The sequence below is a fragment of the Rutidosis leptorrhynchoides genome, chromosome 10 (assembly GCF_046630445.1).
Source record: "Rutidosis leptorrhynchoides isolate AG116_Rl617_1_P2 chromosome 10, CSIRO_AGI_Rlap_v1, whole genome shotgun sequence".
In the NCBI taxonomy this organism is placed as follows: domain Eukaryota; kingdom Viridiplantae; phylum Streptophyta; class Magnoliopsida; order Asterales; family Asteraceae; genus Rutidosis; species Rutidosis leptorrhynchoides.
The window spans coordinates 325675670-325691310 of NC_092342.1; the positions used below are offsets into that span (position 1 = coordinate 325675670).

Sequence of the window (15641 nt, forward strand, 5' to 3'; positions counted from 1 at the left end):
TTTTTTTCTGTAATGTGTAGTATAACCGTTATTTTAGTTTCATATGTTATAGCTTCAGTTGACTTAGTTTCCTTGTAAAAAGCGAGTTATCACCTAGTTGGTGAGCCGTTTGTTAGGTCTGTCTAGTCTTAGCTAGAGCTCGTTATTTGGATCTATTGTATCGGTTGTATGAGTTGATCTTCGGATCTGTTATTAATGCTATCGTTTTTTCGTCAAAAAACAAAAAAAAATAAAAAATAAAAAAATAAAAAATAAAAAAGTAAATCGACAATCCCCATTAATATTTTGGCTCAAAAAGAATTCGTTTCCTTCCCAAAAAAAAAAAAAAAAACTCACGCAGGTATTCACGTATTAATTAAGTCTTACAATGGTTTCAATTTTTGCTCTCGTTCGTAATATACAAATCCAAAAGTGATTAATAGAGAAGCGACTAGGCTAGTTTTTATTCTTCATCTTCAACACTAATTATTCGAGGTCTCAACAGCCTTCTTTGCATTGAATCAGGTAATATTTGTACTCCGTACTTAGTTAATTTAGGGTTTGCAAACTCTTTGTTAAAAATTTACTTGTGCAGACTGCAGTTGTTGTGTATTTGTGTAATGGCGTTTATTTTGTTGCCGCTTGTTCTTATTTTGAAGTAATAAATAGTCAATTAAATATTTGTAGCCTTGTAGGTGTTACTCTTGTTTGTGAATTGTAATCCAGTGCCATGATCCGATTAACTTGTTAGTCTTGTTTCTTAAAATTAACTTAATAAATGGTAATAAATACGTAACATTTTAGTTATATCAATCAAAATATCAAATGCAACAATAGTCAGTAGGATTGGACAATAGTCAGTAATTTGTGCGGTTGAAAGAGAAGCACTCACGAATGTTAACGATGAATGTAATTCAACGTTTTCAAAGGATGTGTTTCCGTAAAGAAAAAGTGTAGTATTCAGATAGTTTTTAAGCAGATTTTGTGTAGTTTTTGGGGAGGATTTTGTGCAGTTTTTTCGGTAGCTTTTGTGCCTGTTTTGCTACTGTTTTTATGCTGTTTTTGTGCACTTTTGCTGCTGTATTTGAGCTGTTTTTTTGTTCATATTTTAATAGTGAAGTTGGTTTTTTTAGTTATTGTTGCAAATTTTTTGACCCCGGTGTTACATTACAGATTCCTTGATCCGCCACTGTTACCAAATACAAAGGCGATTATGGGACAAGGTATATTCAAATTACAATTACACTCTGAATAAAGCAAAACCTAAATTTTTGTCATTTAAACCGATTCTGTGTAGATCTTTTCAAACCAACTATCTGAATTATTTTTACAGGTGAAGAAAGTGGAAGACCTAGCAAGAAGCGCAAATTATCATCATCATCATCATCCAAGGTTATATTAATTGATTAGGATATCAATTGTAGTTGTAATTTGTTATTATATGACTGAATATTGAACTAATAATTCTTCTAGGGCTAGATTGTAGTTAAGTCGATCAACTAATTATTGAACCTGTGTAAATTATATCAGTGATAATAATGTTTCGATATAGATCATAACAATGATTGATATATAAATTGTATATTTGATATTTCTAGGGTGAATTGATGTACATTGATTTGGTAAAACCAAAAGCCTAGTCGTAACATTAGTGCATTCAAGTGTAATTAATATGGCGATTGAATTAGGGTTTAACTGAATAGGGGTGTTCGTGTTATAATGCAGGAGGAGTATAGAGCTGCAATCGATGAAGAAGAGGCATCTTATGAAGAATTTAGTTGTGATTATGATCGTGATGGTATTTATATATAAATCTTGCGACTCGTGACCATATTTTGTTTTCCTTGGCTTTGAGTTGGCTGAAATACCAGATGAATGAATTTTGTATATGTTTTTAAGGTGATGGTGAGGGCAATAATAGAGATTATACGAATTTGGAACTTAAAGCCGATCACGCCAATCGCCCGTTATGGGCGTGCGCAGATGGCCGGATCTTTCTCGAGACGTTTTCATCATTCTATAAACAAGCTTATGACTTCTTAATTGCTATTGCAGAACCTGTTTGCAGGTAATATATGATGTATTTACACTAATAGTCATGTAAAGTTTTGTAAAAAACTGAGATTTTAGTATCTTATGGGCGTGAGGTTTTTGTTCTTATAGGCCAGAATTAATGCATGAATACAACATCACTCCTCACTCACTTTATGCGGCTGTATCAGTGGGTCTAGAAACTGAGACCATTATATCTGTTTTGAACAAGCTTTCAAAGACTAAACTACCAAAGGAGATGATCGATTTCGTTCATGATTCAAAAGCCAATTATGGTAAAGTGAAGCTTGTACTGAAGAAAAATCGGTACTTGGTTGAATCTCCATTTCCAGAGGCAAGATTGCTCATCTTTTTCCTTTTTAGAAAACAAATCTTGTTGAATTTCTGTTAGTTTCTTACTTCTTTATTTGATATATGCTTATTTGCAGGTTTTGAAGATATTGTTAAGTGATGAAGTGATATCTCGAGCAAGAATTTCCAGTGAGGTTTGTCTTTGCTGTAAGTTTTATACGTGTCGATTATTCGTGGATGTAAGAAATTTGGTAAACTTGAACATTGATCTTACTAATACTAGTTCTGCAAACATTTGAAATAAATGAACCTAGATGATAATGTTTTCTTCTTCTTTTGGCATTAGTTTTGATTTTATATTTCACATTTAGGGGGGTGATGGATTCACTGTTAGCTCAACTGGCGAAATTGAAGGCATACATGATGAATTACTAAATGAAGCTCATTCGTTTGAAATAGATTCTTCTCAGGTATCTTTTATCATATAAACATATGTGTGTAAAGGGAATTCGTTTAGGCTGTAAACTTGGTGAATTCATGTCTTGTATGTTGTAGGAAGTTTGGGCCATACATGGTTTTTAACTGAGATAATTATATAAATATATGGATTTAACAACAATTACATAACGACAGGTCGAAAATGTAAAGCAAAGATGCTTACCAAATGCTCTAAACTATCCCATGTTGGAAGAATACGATTTTCTTAATGATACAGTGAGTTTTCATTTACACCGTACTTGACTTATCATTGAGGTTTTTTTTGTTGTAGAATTGGTTGTCGTTTTTTTTTACGATCGATAATTGCTAATACACTTATGCAGATCAATCCAAATCTTGAGATGAAATTAAAGCCTGAAGCACAACCGCGTCCCTATCAAGAAAAAAGTCTTAGCAATATGTTTGGAAATGGTAAATTTATTAGTATTAATTATTAACTTTCAATTATTATCGCTGTTATTTCTTTTGTTATTATTAATTTTAATTTTAATTTTAATTATTATTATTATTATTTATATCTATATCTATTACTTCGTATTATTATCATTATTATTATTATTATTATTACTGCTTCCTTTGCTGTATTAGTATCATAGTTCTATTATTATTTGTATAAGTGCATTATTATTATATTTCTCTTTGTGCGACTGATTTTCCTTTTGCATCTACCTAGATACTTTCTATTTGTATATTTTTTGTTAATTTTAGGACAATTTTCGTATTTTACTCATTACCTTTGTAACATGTTTATCATTTTCCTTCTCGTTGTTTGTGTGCTCTTTTTGGACATCTTTGTAAGATTGCATAGATATTATTAGCTCACATGGGTTAAGTCAGGTCTTAGTTTAGGGGTGAGTGGGCGTAGGGATATTAGACGATGCAATGGATTAGCGAAGTATTATATTTATTATAAATAAATAAAAAATAATAAAATAGTGAGAATCTTGTTGCCCCATTTTGCAGGTAGAGCAAGGTCTGGCATCATTGTGTTGCCATGTGGTGCCGGGAAATCATTAGTCGGTGTTTCTGCCGCATGTCTGTAACATCCCGCGTTTTTCCGTTAAATTTATTTTTAACACCGTCTTTTTCTTTTAAATAATACCTTTCGTTATTTAAATTCGTAGTTTCCGTTGACTAACGTTCATAATAATTCCGTCATTTAATTATAACATCTCTTGTTAACTTGCGTTTTAAAAATATTCGATCGGTTAAATCCCGCACCCGCTTTGAAACTCGAGGGACCGGAGTTGCCAAATGGGCAAACTAGTTGACTAGGTCAACTAGTCAACCCATTTCATCCATTTCCATCATCTCCCTCATCCCTTTTCTCTCCATCTCAAGAACACACACACAAACCCATTCCATTCATTCATCATCTAAATTCAATCTTGGAAGCTCACAACAAATCCGATTACATATTTGGAATCCTCTCTTCATCCTCTACAATTTGATACCAACTTCATCTCGTTTGGGTAACATTTCTAAAACTCTAGATTTCTCTAAATTCGTGTTTTTGATTTGAAATGGTGTTAGTTAGTGTCTATGGCTCGAGTCTAACATGAATATATGTTTGGTTTGCTCGATTTGTTGTTTTTGGAGTAACTAGCATGAACTTGAAATGGGTGTGCTTAATCCTTGATTTTGGATGAGTTAATGTTGTTAGATTGTTAAAGTGCATGTTTTAATTGTGTTACTAGTATCACTAGCTTCGTTTTGATGCGTAGGTTGATTAAGAAAACTTCAAAAACATGAATATTGATTTTGTGATGTTTGACTAGGGTTTGATAGTTCTTGACATGAATTTTTGGATGCTTGAATGCCATGGAATGTTAATTATTAGTGTTTAGTTGTAATGTATGTTTCATTACCTTCAAAACGGCATATCATATGTGTGAATTGGTTTCCCGAAACTCAAATTGCATTTGATGAACTTGAAACCTTGAAATGAACGTTTAATGATCACTTGATGAGTTTTCGGCTATTGTAAATGATGTTGTCGTTTGATGATAAGTGCTTAGTTGTGTTCCTTGTCAAAAGAGCTTTCCAACGGTATAAGATACGTCTTCTAGTTGTTTACGGTTTGCGTTTTATGGTTATTTGAAGTTTTGACCAAGACTTGAACCTTGAAACTGACCAGGTGCCAGACCACGTGTTATGTCGCGGCGCGACACATCTGGCCGCGGCGCGGCATATGCCGTGGTCAGATTCTGACCTATTTTGTCAAATTTCGAAAAATGTTTGCTATGCTACGCACCTCCGATTAACATGTAACTTGGCCAACATGCTCATATATGACTTCTAAGCTTAGAAAAATAGTTCGGGACCCGACCCGAACGTGTTGACTTTTCGTTGACTTTGACCAAGTTTGACTTTTTGTCAAACTTAACCAAATACTTATGCAACCTTTCTAACATGATTATTTACTAGTATCTTGCATGAAACTTGACAATTTGATTCACATGCTAATATAATCGAGTCGTAACGAGCCATAGGACTAATTGAACATCTTTGACCGTTTGTGTTTACCGTTATTGATATAACCTATATGTTTAGGTCAAGACTAGCTTTGTCTTTGCACGCGTCTACTTGTTGAAGTACTTTATTAACTCTTGCACTCAAGGTGAGATCATAGTCCCACTTTTACTCTTTTTGAACTTATATTGGGATGAGAAAACATAAACGATTCTTTTGAACTAAGTGAACACAAGAACGGGAAAACAAACATTCTACATACGAGTTTAGAACAAAATCCTCAATTCGATTATCATTAGTTACACTTGCCGGGTGTAAGCGAGAACTTATGTTATATGGCCATATGGGTTGACAACCCTCATCTTTGACGGTTCGCTACCGTCTACGGATGAAATATATTTTCGAGAATCAGTGTTTGTTCTAGCACTAAGTGATGGGGTATACAATGGAAGGAATGTTAAGCTTTGATAATTGGGTGCTCGTGAAACAAACTTTTGGAATGTATTACTATTATTTCATTGATGCAAATCTTGTGGTTCACTTGTACTTACTTACTTAAACCTATGATTTCACCAACGTTTTCGTTGACAGATTTCTATGTTTTTCTCAGGTCTTGCACGATATGTGAAACATGCTTCCGCTTACTATTTGATACTTGCATCCGATGTCGAGTATACATGCATTTCATGGAGCGTCTTTTGACTTTACTTTAGACCGTGTCGCCTAGACTTCAATCGTACTTCTAACGTTGTAACTTAACTTTTGGTTGAACAATTCTTGTAAACTTTGAAACAATCTTTATTTTGAAATGAAGGCGACATATTTTGGTCAAACGTTATCTTAAAGACTTATAATCAGGTAATGGGACCCACGTAGCCGACGCCGTCACTTGACGATTTGTCGGGGTCGCTACAGGTGGTATCAGAGCCTTGGTTGTAGGGATTTAGAGTTCATTTGTGTTCACCCCGAGTCATAGGGTACATAGGTGAATCTAGACTACAACCGGCATATAGATTGAAGTAGGAATTACTTGACTATTTGTGCATTTATACTCGAACTCTTCTATCATATCTAACTCGTATTCGATCTTGATCTTACGTTGATAAATTTTGTTGACGCGCCATCTTGACTTTATAAAGTAATGTTAAATGCACATGTAAATCAGGGTAATATAATTTCCGGGATTATATTACGGTGATTCACATGGACGTTCCGACATTATGACATAAAGAATTTAAGGCGAGTCAAGGAAAAATTTCCTCTTTATCTTGATTTCCACATCACAATTAGTATTATTGATAATACTAAACAACGGTATTCTTGTGTCATGAAGGAACAATGGCTCACCAAGGTCAACACAATACCCCTCCCGAAACTCTCGAACAAGCTCTTCAACGAATGATAGCCACCGCTGTGGGAGAGGCAGTGGCCGGTCACTTCTCCAACAACAACAACAATCATGGGGTCGGTAATTCAAACGGGGGGTGCTCCTACAAAAACTTCATGAAGTACAATCCTCCCACTTTCAATGGAACCGAAGGACCGGTTGCTCTCACCCGATGGTTCGAACAAACAGAAGCCGTTTTTAGTATAAGCGGTTGTCGGGACCAAGATAAGGTCAAGTTTTCCACCCTCACTTTCACCGGCATTGCTCTCTCGTGGTGGAACAAGTACGTACAATCAGTGGGTATCGATGAAGCCCTTACACTCTCTTGGGCCGAATTAAGAGAAAGAATGATCACCGAATACTTCCCGCGCGAAGAGACTCGAAGGCTCGAACAGGGGCCAAGAAATTTAAAAATAGCCCGAGATGACCTCGAAGCTTATAATCAACGGTTTGCCGAACTAACCTCCATTTGTCCAAACCTCCGGGCTCCCGGGCCCCAAGGAGTTGAGTTTTACATGGATGGCCTCCCTAAGAGCATTCCACACGGGGTAATGCCATTAAGACCCGCCGACCTACAAGAGGCTGTGATGATAGCCCGCCGATTTATAAAAACGGTGGATGAAATTGAAGCGCTGGCACCAACGGCCGAGGCCCAACCAGTTAACAACAAAAGAAAACAGGAAGCCTCTCCATCAAGCAACCACAACCACAACGACTCCACCAAGAAGCCTTTCACCCCCGGCGGCAGGAAAAATTATGCTGGAACACGACCTTTTTGCAACACGTGCCACAAACATCATTATGGAAAATGTGGCGGACCATTTTGCATCAAGTGTCAAAGAAGTGGCCATGTGGCCCATAGTTGTAAGGGTGCCGCCCCCGTCGCTAAAAAGGTGCCCAGTGCACGCAGAAGGGGTGCTTGTTTTGAATGTGGACAACTGGGTCATTTTAAGAATGCATGTCCCAAGAAGAACGCCCACCCTAATGTACGCGAATGAGCTTTCAACCTTAACACATAGGATTCCCGGAACGACAATTAGTTACGGGTACGTTCCTTCTCAACGACTCTTATGTTTCATGTTTATCCGATTCGGGTATCGATAAATGTTTTGTATCCAAGGCTTTGGAGCCTACTCTTTGCACTCCACCCCTCCCCCTAGATATTACTTACGCCATTCAAGTGACCAACGGGAAACCATTGCGTATCGATAAATTTTATCGGAGGGAGTACGTTAGACTTATTGGGTAGGTAATTTGAACTTTGATTTGACATCTATAGAACTAGGGAGCCCAAAACCTATACGTTAGGAAGAGAATGTTTTCCCCACATATATGTGATTCTAGTGAACTAAATGATTTCCGTTTAAGAACCGATATCCTCTTTCCCGTATCAACAACCTCTTGAACTGTTACACGGATCTCGCGTATATTCTAAAATCGACCTTCATTCTGGTTATCATCAATTGAGGGTTAAGGGAGAAGATGTCTCCTAAACCGCTTTCCGAACTCGCTACGATAGTTATAAATTTCTTTTAGTGCCGTTCAGTTTAACTAAGGCTCCGCCCGTATTCATAGACCTCCGGAACCGCGTATGCAAACTTATCTAGACAAATCCGTTACCGTACTTATAATTGATGTTTTAAGCTATTCAAGCGGAAAGGAAAAACGGACAACGTCTCCGTCTTACGCTCGAACTCTTGAGAAAAGAGCAACTCTATGCCGAATTCTCCAAGTGAGAATTTTGGTTAAACAAAGTCCAAATTCTAAACCATGTTATTAGTGGTCAAGGTAAAAAAAAAAAAAAAAAAAAAAAAAAAAAAAAAAAAAAAAAATTAATTAATTAATTAATTAATTTTGGAGAAACCCTCACGACTCCGACTTGTATTCGTAAAATTTTGGATCTCGCGATTATTACCAAAGATTAATTTCCAATTTTTCCCGTATCGCTCGTCCTTTAACCTCGTTAACGTACTAAGGGAAAGAATTAAACATTTTTCGTGTCCGGACTTTGAACGTGATTTATTTTTTTTTTTTTCACACCAACCTTACTAGATAAATTCGTGTGGCACAAAATGGAACTCAAATATAGAAATACTTCTACGTGAACGCCTGAAAGGCAACCCCTCTCGACTCGAAATCAAGGAAGCTGAAATTCGTTATTTTACACGGAGAATTTGAATACTTATTTATGGATCCGATCAATCTTCTCGTTATCGCGTACCACGATACATAGCTCTGCTATTTCACCGTTACCGTCTGATATTACTGGAAATTAAGATAACACACAATCCAACGATACTTCACTCTTCTTTGACTTAACGCCCTTGTGTTTCTGATAATCGGTCAACTATTATTCAACCCCGAACTATACAACTACGTGTACTACCTCGTTTCTCTTTCAGACTTCAACTTTTGACAACTAGAGGCACGTTATAGCAACCTCGAGATGTAAACTCATCCTATTCTAAGTCCTCATTTCACTACTATCTTTACCGTTCGCATTTCCGTTTAAAGAAACTCCTTGTAACATTTCTCCATGGATAGAGAAACTCCTCATATTACATAAGTATTCGCCACGAGGGTGAATAGTCCTAACGAACATTTCTCGAACCCTAACTAACTTGTTCAAACGTATCTTAAGAGATTCTATTCCAACACGGTGTATCTTTGTCAATTATTCTGTATCGAAATACTCGTTTCACTTCTAGTTTTACAAGAAACCTTGGGAACCCGCTTAGACATGAGTACCGCGTACCACCCACAAACTGACGAACCGAGCAAACGAACGATTTACGTCTTGGAAAGACATCTCACAAACTCGTATTGTCACCTTTAGTAGATCACTCTTACAACAGTAGTTACCACTCGTGTGTTCACGCGCACTTTTCGAAACCTTATATGACCGCTAATGTCATACCCCTGTTCATTTAACCAAAGCATCAACCACCGAAATCTGAACTCCATCAAGAAACAACAATTGAGATCGTTCAAGTCCGAGAAGGGCTCGAGACAACCCATTGTTGCCAGAAGAGTTATACCAAACTTAGAGGAGAACCTCACAAATCCCAGTGTGTAACCGCGTAATATTGAGAACCCGCACCTTGGAAGGGTGTAATCCGTTTCGGGAATCAGGGAAAGTTAAACCCGCGACATTGTTAACCCTTTTGAAACCTTGGGGCGTATTGGAACCGCTCCCTACCGTTTAGAACTTCCGACTCAATTAAGTTTCCGTTTACCCTACATTTCGTGCAACAAACTTAGAAACGTGTCCTGCGGAACAGGAACGTGCAATCCTGCTGGATACATCAACTATCGATGACAAACTTCTCTTCATAGGAAAACCAGTTGAAACTGGGGATCGTAAAAACCGAACCTTAATGCAACGTAAAACCCTGACTATCCAAATTCATGAGAACCCTCAAGAACGTACTTTCACTTATTCATAGCATTGACAACGTAAAGTCTCGAGTAAGAGATATCGACTACTACTTCCAACTAAATTTCGGGACGAAATTTCTTTTGAGTTGTGGATAATGTAACATCCCGCGTTTTTCCGTTAAATTTATTTTTAACACCGTCTTTTTCTTTTAAATAATACCTTTCGTTATTTAAATTCGTAGTTTCCGTTGACTAACGTTCATAATAATTCCGTCATTTAATTATAACATCTCTTGTTAACTTGCGTTTTAAAAATATTCGATCGGTTAAATCCCGCACCCGCTTTGAAACTCGAGGGACCGGAGTTGCCAAATGGGCAAACTAGTTGACTAGGTCAACTAGTCAACCCATTTCATCCATTTCCATCATCTCCCTCATCCCTTTTCTCTCCATCTCAAGAACACACACACAAACCCATTCCATTCATTCATCATCTAAATTCAATCTTGGAAGCTCACAACAAATCCGATTACATATTTGGAATCCTCTCTTCATCCTCTACAATTTGATACCAACTTCATCTCGTTTGGGTAACATTTCTAAAACTCTAGATTTCTCTAAATTCGTGTTTTTGATTTGAAATGGTGTTAGTTAGTGTCTATGGCTCGAGTCTAACATGAATATATGTTTGGTTTGCTCGATTTGTTGTTTTTGGAGTAACTAGCATGAACTTGAAATGGGTGTGCTTAATCCTTGATTTTGGATGAGTTAATGTTGTTAGATTGTTAAAGTGCATGTTTTAATTGTGTTACTAGTATCACTAGCTTCGTTTTGATGCGTAGGTTGATTAAGAAAACTTCAAAAACATGAATATTGATTTTGTGATGTTTGACTAGGGTTTGATAGTTCTTGACATGAATTTTTGGATGCTTGAATGCCATGGAATGTTAATTATTAGTGTTTAGTTGTAATGTATGTTTCATTACCTTCAAAACGGCATATCATATGTGTGAATTGGTTTCCCGAAACTCAAATTGCATTTGATGAACTTGAAACCTTGAAATGAACGTTTAATGATCACTTGATGAGTTTTCGGCTATTGTAAATGATGTTGTCGTTTGATGATAAGTGCTTAGTTGTGTTCCTTGTCAAAAGAGCTTTCCAACGGTATAAGATACGTCTTCTAGTTGTTTACGGTTTGCGTTTTATGGTTATTTGAAGTTTTGACCAAGACTTGAACCTTGAAACTGACCAGGTGCCAGACCACGTGTTATGTCGCGGCGCGACACATCTGGCCGCGGCGCGGCATATGCCGTGGTCAGATTCTGACCTATTTTGTCAAATTTCGAAAAATGTTTGCTATGCTACGCACCTCCGATTAACATGTAACTTGGCCAACATGCTCATATATGACTTCTAAGCTTAGAAAAATAGTTCGGGACCCGACCCGAACGTGTTGACTTTTCGTTGACTTTGACCAAGTTTGACTTTTTGTCAAACTTAACCAAATACTTATGCAACCTTTCTAACATGATTATTTACTAGTATCTTGCATGAAACTTGACAATTTGATTCACATGCTAATATAATCGAGTCGTAACGAGCCATAGGACTAATTGAACATCTTTGACCGTTTGTGTTTACCGTTATTGATATAACCTATATGTTTAGGTCAAGACTAGCTTTGTCTTTGCACGCGTCTACTTGTTGAAGTACTTTATTAACTCTTGCACTCAAGGTGAGATCATAGTCCCACTTTTACTCTTTTTGAACTTATATTGGGATGAGAAAACATAAACGATTCTTTTGAACTAAGTGAACACAAGAACGGGAAAACAAACATTCTACATACGAGTTTAGAACAAAATCCTCAATTCGATTATCATTAGTTACACTTGCCGGGTGTAAGCGAGAACTTATGTTATATGGCCATATGGGTTGACAACCCTCATCTTTGACGGTTCGCTACCGTCTACGGATGAAATATATTTTCGAGAATCAGTGTTTGTTCTAGCACTAAGTGATGGGGTATACAATGGAAGGAATGTTAAGCTTTGATAATTGGGTGCTCGTGAAACAAACTTTTGGAATGTATTACTATTATTTCATTGATGCAAATCTTGTGGTTCACTTGTACTTACTTACTTAAACCTATGATTTCACCAACGTTTTCGTTGACAGATTTCTATGTTTTTCTCAGGTCTTGCACGATATGTGAAACATGCTTCCGCTTACTATTTGATACTTGCATCCGATGTCGAGTATACATGCATTTCATGGAGCGTCTTTTGACTTTACTTTAGACCGTGTCGCCTAGACTTCAATCGTACTTCTAACGTTGTAACTTAACTTTTGGTTGAACAATTCTTGTAAACTTTGAAACAATCTTTATTTTGAAATGAAGGCGACATATTTTGGTCAAACGTTATCTTAAAGACTTATAATCAGGTAATGGGACCCACGTAGCCGACGCCGTCACTTGACGATTTGTCGGGGTCGCTACAATGTCGAATAAAGAAAAGCTGTCTCTGTTTAGCAACAAATGCTGTTTCGGTTGACCAATGGGCTAATCAATTCAAGTTGTGGTCAAACATTCGGGACGAACATATATGTCGGTTTACGTCCGACAACAAAGAAAGATTTTGTGGAAATGCAGGAGTAGTTGTAACTACATATAACATGGTCGCTTTTAGTGGTAAACGATTTGAAGAATCCGAAAAGATTATTGAAGAGATCAGGAATAGAGAATGGGGTTTGCTACTTATGGACGAGGTAAAACAATATTTCATGTATGACTTTCACCTTAGTTTTGTGAAAATGAACCTTGTTCTTAGTTTTAGTGATTGTTTTAGGTGCACGTGGTTCCTGCACACATGTTTCGAAAAGTCATTAGCATCACCAAATCTCACTGCAAGCTTGGGCTTACAGGTACGCTTCCAATAACTATAACCATACTATATATATTTTGTATGGATAGATATATACATGTATATTGTAGGTATACATATATATGTGCGTGCGTGTGTGTGTGCGTGCGTGCATATACATATACATATGTATATATATGTGGTAGATGCTTGTATACTACTTGTCTGAGGTGGCAATTTTTAAAATATTGCAGCTACACTTGTTAGAGAGGATGAAAGAATTACAGATTTGAATTTTCTCATTGGTCCCAAGTTGTATGAGGCAAATTGGCTGGATTTAGTAAAAGGAGGATTTATCGCCAACGTATTATGTGCTGAAGTGTGGTGCCCTATGACGAAGGACTTCTTTACTGAATATTTAAAGAAGGAAAACTCCAAGAAGAAGCAGGTGTGTGACAGTTTATTATAATAATCTTGCATTGAGTTTTTCTAATATTAGAAGATCTTTGGCGACTGTTTTTGCCTATATACCCGTATAACTGAAAATCGTGATCGTTTTGGTTAAATTTGCAGACGCTATATGTGATGAACCCAAACAAGTTCAGAGCTTGCGAGTACCTTATTCGATCCCATGAAGAGCGTGGAGATAAGATTATTGTTTTTGCTGACAATCTTTTTGCACTCAAAATATACGCAGAGAAACTTGAAAAACCGATGATCTATGGTGATACCAGGTTTGTTATGGCTTACAGTTTTTGCAAAGAAAATAAAATAAATAAAAAGTTCCTATCTTTGTCTTGCATATGTTAGGTGGGAACTAATATTATATTATATTTATATATAAATGTGCAGACATGATGAAAGGACAAAGATACTAGAGGCTTTCAAAACTAGCAAGGAAGTCAACACTGTTTTTCTTTCAAAAGTATGTTCCCCGAATTCGTTTTTAGTTATATTTATTATTTGGTTGTGGATTATATGATTGTTTCATGGACTTTATTGTCTTTTTTCTTTGGGAAGCAAATACTTACATTAACCACCAAAATGTTGAACATTAGTTATTAGTTATATTTATTATTTGGTTGTGGATTATATAGTTGTTTCATGAATTTTGTTGTTTTTTTTTGTGGAAAACAAATACTTATATTAACCACCAAAATGTTGAACATTACATACAACCAAAACACACCTAGAATTTTATTTTAATCTGCTGAAATAAGTTATGTTTGTTTGATGTAGGTGGGTGATAACTCGATAGATATTCCTGAGGCGAATGTGATTATTCAAATATCGTCACATGCTGGTTCAAGACGTCAAGAGGCTCAACGTCTTGGACGTATTCTTAGGGCCAAGGTATTTAACAACTGTGTTATTTATAATGTTTTGTTGTGTTAAAGTTGGTATATTGATCTACAAGAAGTTGCTATAACTGATTATGTTTTTTAATATTGTGAATCAATTATGGAGTGTAGGGTCGTCTTGAAGACAGAATGGCGGGTGGAAAAGAAGAGTACAATGCATTTTTTTACTCCCTAGTATCTACAGATACACAGGTAAGTATAATATACTAATATTGTTAACGATCTTAATGACATTTAGTAGGACCTTTAAATCTAGTTTTTGTTTGTGATTAGCAAATTGGTTCATTTATTTATTTGTTTATATCGCTTCAGGAAATGTACTACTCAACTAAGAGGCAGCAGTTTCTTATCGATCAAGGTTATAGTTTCAAGGTAACCCTTTGTTACTTAATCGTCTTCCACTTAAGTGAGCTTTATGTTGCATCTTATTCCTAAAAATAAAAATGGGACCCACAGTTTATAATAAAAAACATACGTTTAATTGAAAGTTTGTCCTATATATACCTGTTCAGGTGATAACAAGCCTGCCTCCTCCAAATACAGTGCCGGAGTTGAGCTATCATCGTCTTGAGGAACAACTTTCTCTTCTTAAGAAGGTTTTTTTTCTTTCCCTATTGATTATTTATATGATATGATATTAATTTGAATTGAATAATAATAATAATACGAAGTAATAAATAACAAGGAATTAGATTTAGAGGTTTGTATGCATTATTTTAAATAAATAGCTAAACCCATTTGACTCATTCCCCTTTTTAGCTAATATATATGATATAAGGGGTCAAAACTACTTGCTCATTGTTTGTATGATCGGACAGGTGTTAAGTGCTGGAGATGATAAAATACTAGAAGATGATACCGGTGTTAAGGGAGGCTTAAAGAGCAAGCCTAAAGATCCAGCAAAGCGACACCAACTTTTCAAAAAACGGTTTGTATGAATTGTCTGTTTTAATGGCACATTCTAATTTAATGGAACTGTTAAGGTGAACGAATCTTGAACGAATGTTATAGTGCGAGATCAGCAGCACAACTGAGGTTATAGGAACTGTGAAGTACGAGGAGGATGAAGAGAAACGAGGTGAAGAAGATACGCAAGCGCAAATGGTGAACGAGAAGGGGCGGAACATTTAAGGGACAAGTAGGGGCACCCGTCCCATCTTTGGTCAGGTTCAAGTTCCGCCACTGTGAACGAGAATCAAAACGAAGGTCTGGATGCGAAAAACAAGAAAGTGAACAAAAATTACAAAGGTAACAAGTCAAAAAAGAACGAAGCTAAAAAGAAAAAATAGCGTGTTATTATATACCGATAGATGTTGCAGGTCAATCTGTTTTTTGGGTCAAAAATCATATATAGTT

General features: G+C 36.3%; 1 protein-coding gene across 2 annotated transcripts; it reads left to right on the top strand.

Moving 5' to 3' along the window:
* Window positions 1–399: 399 nt before the first annotated feature.
* On the top strand, window positions 400–15641 carry LOC139871632 (general transcription and DNA repair factor IIH helicase/translocase subunit XPB1-like). Of its 2 annotated transcripts, XM_071859350.1 has the most exons (22): window positions 400–504; window positions 1153–1202; window positions 1313–1371; window positions 1705–1777; window positions 1879–2047; window positions 2143–2365; window positions 2460–2516; window positions 2694–2792; window positions 2956–3036; window positions 3144–3231; window positions 3784–3853; window positions 12562–12829; window positions 12910–12985; window positions 13179–13372; window positions 13498–13658; window positions 13777–13849; window positions 14164–14277; window positions 14397–14477; window positions 14598–14657; window positions 14798–14881; window positions 15104–15213; window positions 15297–15641. In XM_071859350.1, exons 2-22 carry the CDS (start codon window positions 1193–1195, stop codon window positions 15325–15327), a joined length of 2181 nt encoding a protein of 726 aa, XP_071715451.1. In that variant the 5' UTR covers window positions 400–504; window positions 1153–1192; the 3' UTR covers window positions 15328–15641. The 2 variants fall into 2 exon arrangements, 1 of the variants encoding a protein (XP_071715451.1); XR_011766708.1 differs by lacking the exons at window positions 15104–15213; window positions 15297–15641 and having other exon boundaries at window positions 14392–14477; window positions 14798–14861.

Coding starts and splice junctions, on each gene's coding strand:
- LOC139871632 (XM_071859350.1), top strand. Junction 1,778..1,878: donor TTGTGATTATGATCGTGATG/GTATTTATATAT, acceptor TATGTTTTTAAG/GTGATGGTGAGGGCAATAAT. Junction 2,366..2,459: donor TTGAATCTCCATTTCCAGAG/GCAAGATTGCTC, acceptor GCTTATTTGCAG/GTTTTGAAGATATTGTTAAG.